Raw genomic sequence first — 15,718 nt, 5'->3', positions numbered from 1 at the left:
CCTGACACTTGGCCTTATTGAACTTCACGAGGTTTGCACAGGCCCACTGCTCAAGCCTGGCCAGGTCCCTCTGGACGGCATCCCTTCCTTCTAGCAAATCAACCGCCCCACTCAGCTTGGTGTCATCTGCAAACTTACTGAGGGTGCACTCAATCCCAGTCTCTGTGTCATTAATGAAGATGTCAAATAGTACTGGTTCCAGTACAAACCCTTGAGGGACACTACTTGTTACTGGTTTCCACTTGGACATTGAGCCATTGACAACTGTAAGGCTTTGGATGCACCCAGCCAGCCAGTTCCATAGCCATCTAACAGTCCACCTGTCAAACTGCTATGTCCCCAATCTAGAGGCAAGAATGTTGGGGGGGGGCTCTATCAAAGGCCTTACAGAAGGGGTTTACATAAGGATGATTTGAAACTCTGAGTTTGGAATGTGTGGGCAGCAATGCCCAGCATAGATAAACCTATATCTTACAGTTTAATGCATGGAGTGGCCCAATGCTACTACTTACAGAACAATTTGCACCTTTTCCTTCTGAAATTAGGGTATGTTTTGTCAGTATTTGGGGAGGAAGAAGTAAAGCAGAACAAAACAGACACAAACCAAAGGGCAGAGTGTCTGAATAAGGGAATGACTGAGCGCAACCAAGAAGCAAAATTAAGCCCTCTGAAAGCTACATGTGGCCTTCGTCTTGTACGCAGGCAGTACCTTGCTGCTTTCCAGGCTCAGTAATCAGTTTTTCTTTCTGTTACTTGGGAAGATTCTCAAAGTGGCCACATGATGGTAGCCTAGGATCAGAGACAAGCAAGCTAAATCACAAAAGTAAAGGAAATGGGGTGAAAAATTACTTCTTGTAAACTGAAATCAAAACAAACATTGGGACCAGCCACCACCACACAGTGAGGAATGGAACTATATTTCAGCTTCCAAGTAGTGTAATATCCACGATAGGACTATCTAGTGTACCTACTGGATAGCCCTATACCAAGAGATGCTAGGTGTCTGGAGCTCTGCACTGTTATGGACAAATTTATATCCAGCGAACTTCTGCTTACACTTCTCTTACCATGTGAGGTCAGCATATTACCAGCTGCAGTTGCCTGCAACTTCTCCTTTTCTTCTAAAACACAAAACAGAAGGAGTAAAAGGTTTAAACAAAACTCCTTGCTACAGTCTCAGAGTGTCTTATTCATTACAAAAACAAATAGCTTTGACTGTATGCCACGAATAAAGGAAAAGGAGGGGTTTGGACAAAATCAGCCAACTCTGTAGTTTGAGGAGACCTGGTAGTATTTGCAGATTTGAACCAAACTCAGCCAATAGATTCATAGCCCTGTTTCTTGGAAGGGTATAAACTCTGCTTGTAAGATTTGAAGCATTGCTTAATCATGCAAAAAGGTGAAGACAGTGTTTGTGTTCTACAGAAAATGTCACTGGCCCTGAAGCCAGCTTGGGGCTTGGGCAATTCTACTACACAGAAGTGTATATTTCTTGGTGGAATTAATAAAAAATAATATAAAAAAAAAGCAAAAACCATAACCAAGTTGCTAATATTGCTTGCTTTCTGCTTCTGATACCTCCCATAAAAGGTGATAAATTTTAAATAGATTAAGCCAGAGAAACAAAAATAAAAATTAATGAAAGACTTTCTTTTGATTATCAGATACTTCTTGACTACAACAGCAGTGTTCTTTCTTAGCATTAGCTGTGAAGACTAAATGCAAATCTTTGAATTCTTGTGTTTTAAATTAAAAGTGACAAAGCTAGTCATATAAAGTTTGTACAATTAGTCTGGTTTTAAGAATCCAGATTGATGCAAAAAGTCTGTGGTAAAATGTGCTGGTCTAAAGGTAAAGGATGCTTTCAGACTACTCTGGCATGCAACTCCCCTCCCTTTCATTAAGCAAACCAAATCATCCTTCAGACTGCACAGCTGCTAAGGGGAACTTCATCTTCAAGTTGACTGGTTTGGTGAAAACATCCATGTCTACTTCAAATACTGATCATGAGACTCTGAATGACAAGACTGGGATGCATATGTAGTACCCCAAATCCACTGCAGCGTAGTCTTAGGCATTTTGTGAATTTTCATGAAGTCATACATTCCATATAGTTCATTATATTGCCTATACGGAAACTGATAGCATACTGTTTACTCTGTATAAATGTTGAAGGTTTTAACTTTTCCAATCTATATGAAAAATTTTCATAATTACGGAAATTCACTTGACAATAAATTAAGGCGTTTGTACCAGCCCAGTTTCCTGTACCCCAATTCACTGTAACACTTACGTCATGGTCAAACTTCTCCAGTGCTGGGACTCAGGGTTCCAAGAATAATTCTGTTCTGAGAATCTGCAGGGTCCAGTTTCAAGAATTGCAGAAGCTGAGTAGACACAAACGTCTCAGCACTGTCTTTATCCTCTAGCAGGACTCTTTCAATTCCTCTACAGAGCAGCAGTCAGAACAACTTTTATGCAAATTGGTACTCTTTAGAAGAAAGGGAATTAACGAAGTGCAACACTTTCTCTTAACTAAGAAGAAACTGATGACTGCCCTTGCTGATACTGCATTACTTTATCTGCTGTTAACCACAATACGTGCATGAACACCATCCATCTGCATTTTCTATTTCTTGCACAGGAAGCTAATCAGTAAAAAAAGAAAGGAAAATACTTACAACTTAGGTCAAGTCTCATTCCTCTGTGACTGCATTAGTAGCTACTGATTATACGATTTGCTCTGTTTCCTTTATTTCTCTCAGTTTCTATTCTAAACCTTTTGATCTGTTTTGCCAACCAAGATGCCCCTTTAAAGTGCAGCTTTGCAGTGAACTTTCACCTTTTTTGCCATTCATTATTGCAGGGAAAGTGTCTCAGCCAGGGCAACTTTACAATCAATGGGGAGTGGAAGAGCACATTTTAAAACTTTTTCTCCCCTTGAGAGCTTGCCAAGGAGAGATTTCCACTCTTTCATTTGGAAATGAATTGCAAGCCTAAATAGAGCTTGAAAACTAGTTCTTCCCTGAAGTAAACAAATAGCCCAGCATTCACAGAAGTTCTCTGAAAGACAGACAGGAACAACCAATTCTGCCTGCTGAGCTCAAGGTGGAAATCACAGGTGAGTGTATCCTAAGCCTTTCCTCAGCTTGTGGGAGAAACACTAGAAACATGAAACCTACCTGTAGTAGCTGCATCCATTGGGAAGGAGTGTTGTTCTGCGGAACCTTGCAGAAGTTTTGAGGGAAGCCATTCCAGGCACTTACTTGCCAAAGCATGCCCTTCCCACACACATGCTCAGGATGCAGAAATGATACAAAAAAGAAAGGTAAAAAAAATTGTGCTTTGCCTTGCAGCAGTAGACTACCACTTGATGCTTGGGATTTTTTCTTTATCTCATCAGTAAACAGTGCATGAGTAACTTTCTTGTTGGATTGTCATGCGAGCACTTGTCTTACAAAGTGTTACAGCTCATCTGGTGACAACTTGGCATCTTGCCACAGGTGCTACAGAGGTAGGGTTGGTTTGACTGAATTCTCTCTAGTCATTGCAAGATGTCATAAGTAACGAGATTTCCTCGGTGGCCAAACGGAGAACGCACACTAGTCCCAAGATCACAAATTAACTTTTGTTCTACCTGAACATAATAATATAAAAACACACCTCACAACTTGATGGTTACCTTTCTGTGTTTTCTGTAAGACCCGCCAGTTGATCTGAAAGATGTGGCAGTGTGTACCTTACCTAGAACTTACCTGGAACTCTCATCACGGAAGCTCTTTTGTTTCTATTTTGGCAGTTTCACTTGTTTCCTGAGGTTAGGTCATGATTTTTAGCTTTTAGTTGCAAATGTTTCATATATTGTTTCAGGGAAGACGTAGCGAGTTAAACTCGTGCAAGTTCACCAAGTACCACATCTTGGAGCTAAATTAAATACTAAGGTCTGAACAAAACACAAGGACAAAGAAAACATCCCTAGTTTTATTATGCATGATCCCACTGTTGTTTTCATGAGTGGCTTCACCTGAAGGCTCATGTGTTCACTGATAGATTACCTAGCGATGCCTAGGGTTCTGGATCAGTTCCCGTATTTTTTCCTCCCAGTTGGCATGTAGAGAGTACATATCAAGTGTCCAATTGTCTAGGAGTTTGTATGTACCACTGATGGGATTTGGACTCTTTCCTGCTCTGAGCTTTCTAAATCCTTCCATTCCTTTAACTTGCTTTTTTTTTTTTCGTGGGCAATCTGCCCTTAACAGGTTCAAGGACACAGTGTCAAAGGGCTTTGTCAATAGTTCAAAAGTGAGTGTAGAATTAACTGACACTTTAGAAAGCAGCAATCCTGCCAATGGACTAAAGAAAGTAACCAAAAAAAAAATCCAAGAAATCACTGGACTATTACAGTTGTTTTCCTGGATAATTCATTCCTCTAACAATGTCAAATGTTCTGAGAAATTCTCATCTATTAAACTAGAAAATACTATTAACAGGGTTGCAGATTGTGTCCACAAGACAACAACTAGTATTTCCTGCCATACTGAAGAGCTTTGATGTCAGTGTGATTACATACTTACATCCTTTCCATGGAAGACCTGTTTCATTCTGTGCAACTTATGGATGCATTTGAGAATCAGTTGTTTAGCTTCCAAGCTACACAGCATTATTGTCATCTACCTGGGCAGGTTGTACATACCTTATAGAAAATGAGGTTTCAGGTTCACTGATAAAAATCTATCCCAAAACCATAATTCAGTCCAATTTTATAGAAGTGTCTACAACAGAAAATGAGAAAGAGAACAAAAGGCCTTACTTCTGCAGGTCCTGAAATGAAGTGTCTTAGCAGGGAACATGCTAGCATCTTATTGTCTATTCTGTTAAAAAAATTGAGGAATTGAGACCTGAAGAAGAGGAAATATCTCAAGAAATCCCCCGATTCCTCCTCTGCCCAGAAAAGCAACAAGAACAAAGGCTGATGGGAATGAAGCTGTACAAGATACAGACAGACAGAAGCAGGACAGATCTGATCTGATTTACCACTCCTCCAGCGACATATAACAGATACATATAGTAAGACTAGCACACTCAATGAACATTATAAGTAATCAGATTTACATGCTGTTTTCTACTTTAATAAACATTTTCCTGTTCAAATTATTTAAAGGTGAGAAAGGCAGAGGGCTCTGTAATCAGACTGTGCTATGTGCTACATGAAAAGGCAGATGCTATGTTTCTCAGTTCACAGAAAGTTGCTTTGCTGGACAAACATCTTTCAGGACGCAGCCCCACTCTGCAGTGCCAAAAGCAGTCAAGACAGCAAAAAAGCCTCAGGCTTACTCATTTTGGAGCCTGCTAACGAGGGCAGTTGTGGATGTCCGTGCCTAGACAGTGCACAACCGGCTGTGTGAGCACCACACTGTGTGTGTGCACTCTTTGCTGAATGCAGTTGGAAAGAAGACATTCAGCTTCTGAAGCCAGAGGGCAAAGGGGATTGCACACCTTCGTGGGACCAGGGCACGAGCACAGGCGAGTGACATAGTGTTCATTTGGTACACTCAGGGCATTTGCACTTTTCCTGGTCTGTGTGTTGAATTCACCCAGCCCAGAAAAATGTGCATACATCAAGTGGAAAAGTTGTGGAGGCTGGTGTTACTGCTTTGTTACCCATCTGCAGGAAATGAGGCTGGCTAGTGTAAAGCTGGGAATGGCTGTTACAAAGTCCAGAGCACCAGGCTTATTCTCCTGTGCAGGGCAGTGACCCTAAGCAATGAGCAGAAAACAGTGGCGTGGCTTGAAACGATGGTACCTGACCTATACCTGAGCCAGAAGGTAGACTCATACATTCACCTACCTCTGAGGCTGTTCCCTGTACAGGAGCCTGTATGAAAAGTGTGTGGTAAAGAGGATGTCCCTCTATTCTGACCTATTTGTCTCCCTGTAGAAAAACAGTAGCTGCAACCACGCTTTTCCTTGTTACATTACAACATGAAGGAAATGAGTAAGACATAGGCGGGATTTTTACGCCCTGTTACATGAGCAGTTCCGAAGGACTTCATAATGAAATCATGTTGTCAAAGCACACAAAGATAGACCACCAAGGCAAATTCACAGCTTCCATCCTTTTTGTGCCCCATTACTGTAACTGCCACAAGGAAATGGATTTTCAAGGAGGAGGTAGGTTTACTTTTGTCTTTGTCTGTTGTTTACTTTTATTCCAAAGAAGGTAGGCAAAGAAATACCGCATTTTGTTATTTGTGCTAGTTTTAATGTTCTTAAAATAACTGTGAGGGGTGGATAGACACTACTTTTGTCTGATGAATGTCTTAGCCAAAATTTTGATGGTGTATTTTTTCTATAGTCTGAAAATAATTATATAAAAATATTCTAAAATTAGCAGTTTCCAGTATTACTGGTCTCATCCACATAGCAGTATTTTGCTTGTTGAAACCTGCGTTACAGCATTGAAGAGTGCCTATGCCACTTTCTCTTGAAAACACAGTCAAACTGGAAATGTTCAGATTTTAGCTCTTTACATCCATAGAACAAAATCACTATGCAGAGTGAAACCCTTTTAGAGGTGCTGCATTTAGGCACCGGTAGAATGGAAGTATGTCAGTGTCTTTTCTCTTGTTACAATTTTAATGCTAAGCAGAAGATTTCACATATACACAGTTCTCTGAAAATGTTGCAGGAATGCAGGCATAATTTTATCCCCATATCACATCCAACATGTAAGCAGTAATTCCATTTCATATATTCCCCCCAACAAAAATAGCTTTCTAAGTGTTTCAGAGGCAAAGCTGGGAAATAAAACTCAATGGTCTAGTCTTAACTGCTATACCCAGCACAGATAAGATATTTCCCTCAACAAAAAATAGCGATATAAAAAAAAGTGGTGGTTTTTTTTTTTAATTACAAACCTTCCTTTCCAATGGTTATAAAAATCATAGCAATATCAAGACATGATAAAGTACATAGAATCATAGAATCACAGAATGGTTTGGGTTGGAAGGGAACTTTTAAATATCATCTAATTCCAGCCCCCCTGCCATGGGGCCTTGAACACTTCCAGGGATGGGGCATCCAGAACTTCTCTGGGCAACCTGTTCCAGTGTCTCACCACCCTCACTGTAAAGAATTTCTTCCTAATATCTAATCTAAATCTACCATCTTTCAGTTTAAAACCGTTACCCCTTGTCTTATCACTACCCTCCCTGATAAAGTGTCCCTCCCCATCTTTCCTGCAGGCCCCCTTTAAGTACGGGAAGGCCACTATAAGGTCTTCCCAGAGCCTTCTCTTCTCCAGGCTAAACAAGCCCAACTCTCTCAGCCTGTCCCCACAGGAGAGGTGTTCTAGCCCCCTGATCATCTTCATGGCCCTCCTCTGGACCGGCTCGAGCAGGTCCATGTCCTTCTTATGGTGGGGCCCCAGCGCTGAACACAGTACTGCAGGTGGGGTCTCACCAGAGTGGAGCAGACGGGGAGAATCACGTCCCAACTGCTTCTTTTGATCCAGCCCAGAATGTGATGAACTCTCTGGGCTGCGAGCACACATTTTTGGCTCACATTCAGTTTTTCATCCACTAATACCCCCAAGTCCTTCCCCGCAGGGCTGCTCCCAATCCACTCATCGCCCAGCCTGTATTTGTGCTTGGGATTGCCCCAACCCATGTGCAAGACCTGGCACTTGGCCTTGTTGAACTTCATGAGGTTCGCATGGGCCAACCTTGCAAGCCTGTCAAGGTCCCTGTGGACCTAGCATATGATACTAGCACAGGTATGAGAAAGAGGAGGAAAAGGCATTTTCAAAAATAAATTTGCAGTTTTCAGTGAGAAAAGAATAGTGGCAGCATTTCTGTTTAGTACTTACATGTGGATTCCAGCTGATGTAAGAGGCTTCCAGCTTGGACTGCAGTGAAGCTTGGACAGGAGGCAGTCACTTGTTTTCATAACATGGTGGCTTCTGAGCCATGTTTGGGAACCTGTGTTAGACATGTAGGGAGCTTTAAGGCTAACTGGGGACATACATGTAAATAAGCAGTGGTGGTGCTTAAGCTCAATGAACCACTATCATGGAAAGCTGTGACCCAGTCCTTCAATTCATGATGACAGTAGTTAAGCAGTGGTACTGCATGATTATTACTTCCTGTGGGAGACCTCACCTTTTGATAGGGAAGAAACAACACAGGGAATTCATTCCTCATGTGAATACACAGCCTAAATAGTCTTCTAACTTAAGCAAGCTGTCAACTTCTGCTTCAGTTTTGTCTTGGTTTTACATTAATGACATGGCCAATCAGGCCTGCTTCTATCAAGTTCAGTGCAAACAAAATTCCCCCATCCTTGAATCCAAAATGCCAGAACAGATTAGCAACCATTTTCAATTCAAGATCGAAAAACATGTCATTCTCTCTTCAAAATTGTGACACCTGCAGGGACTAACTTCAGAAAGCAGTCTCAGGGTTAGGTTGTAATCACCCAGCTGTTACACAGAAGAAAGTGGTGGACAGCTTATTTTAAATCCTTAGTCCTTTATAAGCCAACCAAGGCTCAGAGCACTTAAGACAAACACAGGAGAGAGAACCTGCCTTGCTCATGGTTGTAGAATTATATTCCACTGTAGACTGGACCTTAGATAAACAGGGGATCTAAGCAAAGGACACAACAGTGACTGTATGATATTAGCTTCCACTACCTCCCTGTGCCTGAGTTGATTAGACAGTTGATTAAATCCTAGTCACATCTTCAGCATCTGTAAAAATGGTAGATAATCCTCACGGCTCAATACAAATAAAATCATTGCTATCTTAAAGTAAGCACGTAACTGCAAGACCCAAACAACATGCAGTTGGATTTACTAATCAGGTGGCTAAAAATTACTAAATGAGATTGCAGAGATCTGCATGATTTGAGCAGTTACACTGTTCTTCTGCAGAGTGGACATGGGATATTCTTCCTGTGTTTGCAGGCATGAATGGGACAGCCATTGAAAATTTTGTCTGTGTCATTTTTAATGTTTCCTTCATGAACTGCACTTGGCATGTGGGCAGGACTGCTTCAGGAGATACCCAGTATTTCCTGTACTGGAAGAACTCATGGTAAGTAGGTCTGCTTGAATCTAGGGAATTTTGATTTCTGGTCTGACATGTGACATTGCCAATATTTAACTGATGCAATATGTCATGTAAAGGAAAGAAGATTTCACAGGATGCCAGAACTACATCAGAGATAATTGTGGAAGGCACACAGGCTGTAGATTCCAAAATGTGACAATAGAAAATAAAAAAGCTCATTTCCTGGTAAATGGGTCTAGAAATGGACAAAACATTCAGCCATATGAGAAGAAGATTATTCTGTACAAAATTGGTAAGGATTTTTTTTTTTTTAATTTAAGTTTTATACTAAGGGAATGAAGAAATCATCCCTGGCAAAAAGCATACATTTTTAAAATAGTGCTCCTTAGAACAGGTTTCTTTTTCCTTTTCCCCAGCCTCGATGGCTGAAAAGTCAAAAGTATAAGAATGAACAAAAATGAATGAATGCATAGGTCAGAGAATTGTGAACATTTCAGTCAAATATTTATTCTCTGAAAGAAAGGTATCATCTTTGGGGATTAACTAGCTAAGGATGCCTGAGCAGGACTACCTACATGTTGGTCTTATATCGTTATCTTGTAATTCTGTTCATCCACGTAATACAAAAGAACAAATTACCTTAACGCTGTGAGCAAAAACTTACATTTTTTTAATGGAAGAATGTTGCTAATAAAAAAAAAAAAAAAGAAATTACTTCTGTTTAATATGAACACAGTATATAAAAAAAAAACTGCACAGATTATATGCTGAATTCAGTAAAATCTAACAAATGGTTTGTGTTTTTTAATTTTACCTACTGCTGCTGCTGATACTCCAGGCTCCTCAACTGGAGTGTTAAATCAGGGAGTCCTGCTTCAGAATATGGGGTGAATATAATAATTCTGACAAAGCTGCATTACATCTTTTTAGACCAGCTGCTTGACCTATATTTTAAAAAGGCAGGGTGAAGAGACCTGATTATTAATCAATAATATTTCTGATTATATTATTGTAGAAAAACTCACCCCTCCATTAAATGTCACTGTGAACTGTACAGAAGCTTCTCATCATTGTGAAATTCGGTGGCAACCACCTCGCACAAGTCATGTGAAAAAACCTAGTTGTTTCAAATATGAAGTTGTCATAGAAAACAAGGTAAGAGTAATTATGACTTAATAATATTCTGTATGTTTGTATTTCCACACATCCTACCATACAACCAATACCCTGTTATCTTTCCCTACTTAACTAATCTCTCTTTTTTGATATGTAGCACCCTTCTTGCACATGAGCTGAGGACTGCTGTCACTCACAAATAGGGGCAGCAAATTGAGGGAATGCTTTCAGTCCACTGTACAGCTGGTCCTTAAAGAAACTGGGCAAGGGATTCCCCACGCTGAGGGTGAATTTCTCTTCTAGCACATGTAGGTGGATCGACGATATTACTTGACGACTTTGTTATGAACAGTTATAGGATACATCAAATGAACTCTAAACACACTGCAAAAATGCAAAGCTACTGTTAAAGTGGATACAACCAATTTTATGTGTCTCTGTAAGGTAGTTTGGGTCCCAGTGCAGTCTTCAAGCCCTACTGCTGTTTTCTGATGAAGTCAGGACGTTCTGTTCTGTGGTTTTCCTCTCTGCAGTCTCCTATCCCATCAATCACTTTTTATCATGTCTTTCACAAACCCACTTTGCATTTGTTCCTGCTTCTTGTAGTCATCATTACTGCTCAGTCAGGTTTATGATATTACTAAATTAGGCCCAAAGAAGTAACACGTCCTTTATTACAAAGGCACACCTGTAAGTTAGGATGTGCTGCAAGAGCTCTTAAGCATCTCCACCTGGACCTCCTTTGTGTATCCAGCCTTGCCTTCTTTTCCTGTTGCCTCCATTTACTGACACCAGCATGGTGTTGCAGAAGGAGTTTAGGTTTACCTAAGGTAGGTCTGCAGCATGACAATCAAGATGGTTGCACCACAGCTGTCACAATCAGATGTAAGGGGCAGTAATATATCATCTGTTCATTATAGAGTTTTATTAAGTTTTGTGTCTTTTTTTTTAACTTAAAGTGGAAAGAGCCATCCATGTCTTTGAATAAAAAGAAATATTCTGTCAGGTTATTGGAACAGAATACCCAGGTTTTCCAGGTTGTAACTGTATATGGTTGTTATTATACATTTCAGTAATTGCAAGTATTTTGAAGACTTAGATGAATATGGAAAGTAGTATTACATCCATTAAAACCAAATTTTGAAATATTTGAGGAAATATTTGTGAGACATGGAGACATAATGCAGCTAAATTAAATGTTTAAGAATGTAAAAGCTACACTGACAAAAGTTTTAATGGAAGAAACATTGTCCAGGTTCACTAGTATCTTTTTAGATACTTTGTTTTGTACAGGTAAAACATAAAATTTTAACTGGTGGGCGACGTGAGCCTTTTTTTGTTTAGTTCTCTGATACTCAGTTCTGCAATCAAATGTAAAGGGTACAGTATTTCAGAGCACCAGTGGTGGGGAAAAATCTTTCAGTGGAAGAACAGCTTAACTTCAGTCTTTAAAAGAAGGCATTTAAAATATTAGATGTACTTTTTTTTTCAAGTCCCATTGTTTAGCAGAGGTTAAAGAGCCAGGGAAGCATACTGCAAATTTCATCTTCACATCACCAAGAACAAAAATGTTCAAACAAAAGGAATTAGGATGGAACAAGCTAATTTATTAAGGGGAAATTTTCTATTTGTTATTTCACTCTAGTGTGTTCACAGAAGTATATGTAAAATTTTCTTTTGTAATTGTTTGCATCATTAAATGAACCTGACACATTCTTAACATCTGTACATCTAGTGAATAAAAAGTTCTCAGTCTAGTTTTTTTGTATATAGGGAAGAAACATCACAGGAAACTCCTACAAATTCGAAAGCTTCAGCGCAAAAAAGAGGTACAGCGTCAAAATCAGAGCAATTGACAATGGTTGTTTAGTGAGCCCAAGCTGGGGAGAGTGGAGTACACCTGTAGAGTTTGGTAAGAATGAAAATCACTTCCTTGGCCTAGTTTTCCCTTCGTTATTACTTGTCTGCCTCATTTATTACTTCATACTTACAGATGGAAACACATTGATATTTGCACATTAATTTGCTACAGTGAAAAGGAGCGAAGAATTGGCATATCTCTTAATTTGAGGAAGGTCTCCAAGCATTCTGGTGTGACAGTGGGTGCTTCTTGCAAGGAGACAGTGAATAAAGCAGACCTTTTTGAGGTCTATTGCCAGCTCTTTTCCTTCTTCCATTTCTTTATAAACTTCTCTTTTCCCCTGTTACTCTCTGCCACTTTGGATTTTGAAGTACTCGGTAGGCCTCAGTTCCTCACAAAATGCTTGGTAAGGTCTCAAGTTACCACAGTCAGTCCACATACTGTCAGCCATCCCATTCCTTCACATGTTACAGGGCAATGAGAAGCTAAGCTAAAAAAGAAGCCATTTCATACTGGTGCTTGACACTATTATGCAAAGCAGATTGCAGATAGCTGTGCAGTCATTCCTGTTCTGTGATACTAATCAACACTTGGATGATTGCTTGTCTTTCAGGAAAAGAACAACTTACATCTACTTCATCATATACGTTATTTCTGATACCAGTGCTGGCAGCAACTCTCATGCTTTTTCTCTTCGCAGGGTAAGCCTTATTTCTTGTGCAAAATTTTTATTCTGTAGTTGAAATAACACCTCTTCCCCCAAGAGAAAATTTCTGGCCTCCTTTTAAAGGAGAGGAGGGAGGGGGAAAATCAACACTGAACTATAGCAGGAATCATGACCTGCTGGATGTTCCTCAAATGGGCTTTACGTTGCTGATTCCCAAACTTCTTATCCACTTGTTCCATATAACACAACACTTTCCAATACTGGGACGAGGCCTTACCTCAGTGCCACTTTCCTGCCATCAGACCCTGCAATGTAGATGGGTGGTACATGAAATTGTTTCCTTGTTTTGAGGTTATTTCCCTTTCAGATACTTAAAAAGGCAACTTCCTATGATTCTTGAATAAGTCATAAAATAAATTATCATCCAAATTCTGAACAATGAAATGATACCATTGTATTCAGCCTATGTAATATGTAATTTTTAGTTACCCTTTCACTACTTTTGTCTTAGAGGAATAAAATAATACGTCAGAAGCATTATTATATAGTAAGCGTTCATATGTTTGCATACTAAGTCTTTTGTTCATCAACACTTTTTGTCACTGTAGAAGCATTTATTTGAAAAAAACATCTGCTACAGTACCACAGCCAAGAGACCCATTCCATGAGCTCTCTCCAATGGATTTCCAGGTATGTTTTCTTTCCATTTGTCTGAAATTTGTTGTAAGTAAGGATCCACTGCAGTCTCAAAGGTATGACCTAAGTGTCAGAAAGATGCACAGAAGCAAGTATAAATTTTCTTTCTTTTTCTTGTTCTTGGGGTAATGAAAGAGAAGGTCCATATGCAAATAATTTTTCTGGTTTTCCTTTTCCATTCTGAAACAATTGTCATCTCTCTACCTGGAGCATTGGAGAAAATACACTATTTCACACTGCTCTCCCTGTAAGCCATATTCTATCACTAGAATAGCGCTGAGCCTAAGCTTCTCAGCACAATAATAATGCAGAATCAGACTGTTGATCAGCTATGGGAAACAAGGGACAACAAAATCTACTGCTGGCCAAAAATAGTTGTGCCATAGCAGATGTTGAGACCCATGTTAGTATTTGGCAATGATGCTGAAGGAGGAAAAGTTTCTAGGGTATGGTAAGCAAGAAAGTATAGCAGAGAGCTGAGAGGTTCTAGCTTATGTGGAGGGCTGGAGAGACTCATGAGAAGAAGAAGGAACAGGCAGATAGATATTGCAAGTAACAGAGGGGAACTGCCCATCTAGAGAGCATGTTGCAAAGTTTGCTGCAATTTGCAAGTTGCAAGTCTTTAAGTTGGCCACAGCCAGGTCTGGAAGCAAGAATGTGTCTGCAAGGACACACTGGATCCCTGGTCAGCCTTTATAAATCCTTTTACTTTCTGTTCCTTTGTCATGTTAACTTTTCAATGTTTAAAAAGATGAGTTTTCTGGCTTTTGAGTTGAAAAGTATTTTGTTCCTCTTTGGGGAGCTAATATCTACTTCAGTCCTTTCATTGACAGAGTCCCACTACAGCTTCTATATAACAAATAACAACTCTCCAAATGACAGGAGATTCATAAATTGTAAACTTGTGGCTGATCTCATGCATGAAACACTAATGAAATGTTTTATTCTTCCTTTAACAGACAGAATGTAAGAATCAACTAATAAAGCATGAAACTGAAGAAATAACTGTTATTGAATCATAGAATCATTTAGGTTGGAAAAGACCTTCAAGATCATCGAGTCCAACCATCATCCATGCCGACTAAACCATGTCATGGAGTACCCCGTCTACGCACTTTTTGAATACCTCCAGGGATGGTGACTCAACCACTTCCCTGGGCAGCCTATTCCAATGTGTGACAACCATCTCAGTAAAGAAATTTTTCCTAATATCCAACTTAAATCTCCCTTGCCGCAACTTGAGGCCATTTCCTCTCGTCCTATCTCCAGCCACCTGACAGAAGAGACCATCACCCACCTCACTGCAACCCCCCTTCAGTCAGTTGTAGAGAGCGAGAAGGTCTCCCCTCAGCCTCCTTTTCTCCAGACTAAACAGCCCCAGCTCCCTCAGCTGCTCCTCATCAGACTTGTGCTCCAGGCCCCTCACCAGCTCGGTTGCCCTTCTCTGGACACGCTCCAGCCCCTCCATGTCTTTCCTGCAGTGAGGGGCCCAAAACTGAACACAGGACTCGAGGTGTCACTTCACCAGTGCCCAGTACAGGGGGACGATCACCTCCCTGCTCCTGCTGGCCACACTGTTCCTGATACAGGCCAGGATGCCGTTGGCCTTCTTGGCCACCTGGGCACACTGCTGGCTCATATCCAGCCGGCTGTCGACCAGCACCCCCAGGTCCTTTTCCACCGGGCAGCTTTCCAGCCCCTCTTCCCCAAGCCTGTAGCGCTGCGTGGGGTTGTTGTGACCCAAGTGCAGGACCCGGCACTTGGCCTTCTTGAACCTCATCCAGTTGGCCTCGGACCATCGATCCAGCCTGTCCAGATCCCTCTGTAAAGCCTTCCTACCCTCGAGCAGATCAACCCTGCCTCCCAACTTGGCGTCATCCACAAACTTACTGAGGGTGCACTCGATCCCCTCATCCAGATCATTGATAAAGATATTAGAGAACTGGCCCCAGCACTGAGTCCTGGGGAACACCACTTGTGACCGGCCACCAACTGGATTTCACCCCATTCACCACAACCCTCTGGGCTCGTCCATCCAGCCAGTTTTTCACCCAGCGAAGAGTACACCTCTCTAAGCTATGAGACGCCAGCTTCTCAAGGAGCATGCCGTGAGAGACAGTGTCAAAGGCCTTGCTGAAGTCAAAGTAGATAACATCCACAGCCTTTCCCTCATCCACTAGGCAGGTCACCTGGTCACAGAAGGAGATCAGGTTGGTCAAGCAGGACCTGCCTTTCATGAACCCAAGCTGACTGGGCCCGATCCCCTGCTTGTCCTGGACTTGCCATGTGAGTGCTCTCAAGACAAAC

At 41.0% G+C, this 15,718-nt stretch overlaps 1 protein-coding gene across 2 annotated transcripts; it reads left to right on the top strand.

Moving 5' to 3' along the window:
* The first annotated feature begins 6,062 nt into the window (after positions 1–6,062).
* On the top strand, positions 6,063–14,911 carry LOC128135119 (granulocyte-macrophage colony-stimulating factor receptor subunit alpha-like). 2 transcript variants are annotated; one of them, XM_052773678.1, is made up of 8 exons: positions 6,063–6,171; positions 8,966–9,095; positions 9,188–9,363; positions 10,087–10,226; positions 11,961–12,099; positions 12,662–12,749; positions 13,324–13,405; positions 14,371–14,911. In XM_052773678.1, exons 1-8 carry the CDS (start codon positions 6,063–6,065, stop codon positions 14,431–14,433), a joined length of 927 nt encoding a protein of 308 aa, XP_052629638.1. In that variant the 3' UTR covers positions 14,434–14,911. The 2 variants fall into 2 exon arrangements, with proteins under 2 accessions (XP_052629638.1, XP_052629637.1); XM_052773677.1 differs by having other exon boundaries at positions 8,933–9,095.
* The last annotated feature ends 807 nt before the right edge of the window (positions 14,912–15,718 follow it).

The sequence above is a fragment of the Harpia harpyja genome, chromosome 22 (assembly GCF_026419915.1).
Source record: "Harpia harpyja isolate bHarHar1 chromosome 22, bHarHar1 primary haplotype, whole genome shotgun sequence".
Classification (NCBI taxonomy): domain Eukaryota; kingdom Metazoa; phylum Chordata; class Aves; order Accipitriformes; family Accipitridae; genus Harpia; species Harpia harpyja.
Note: the sequence above shows the minus strand (reverse complement) of the source record. Positions and strands in the feature narration are given on the sequence as shown.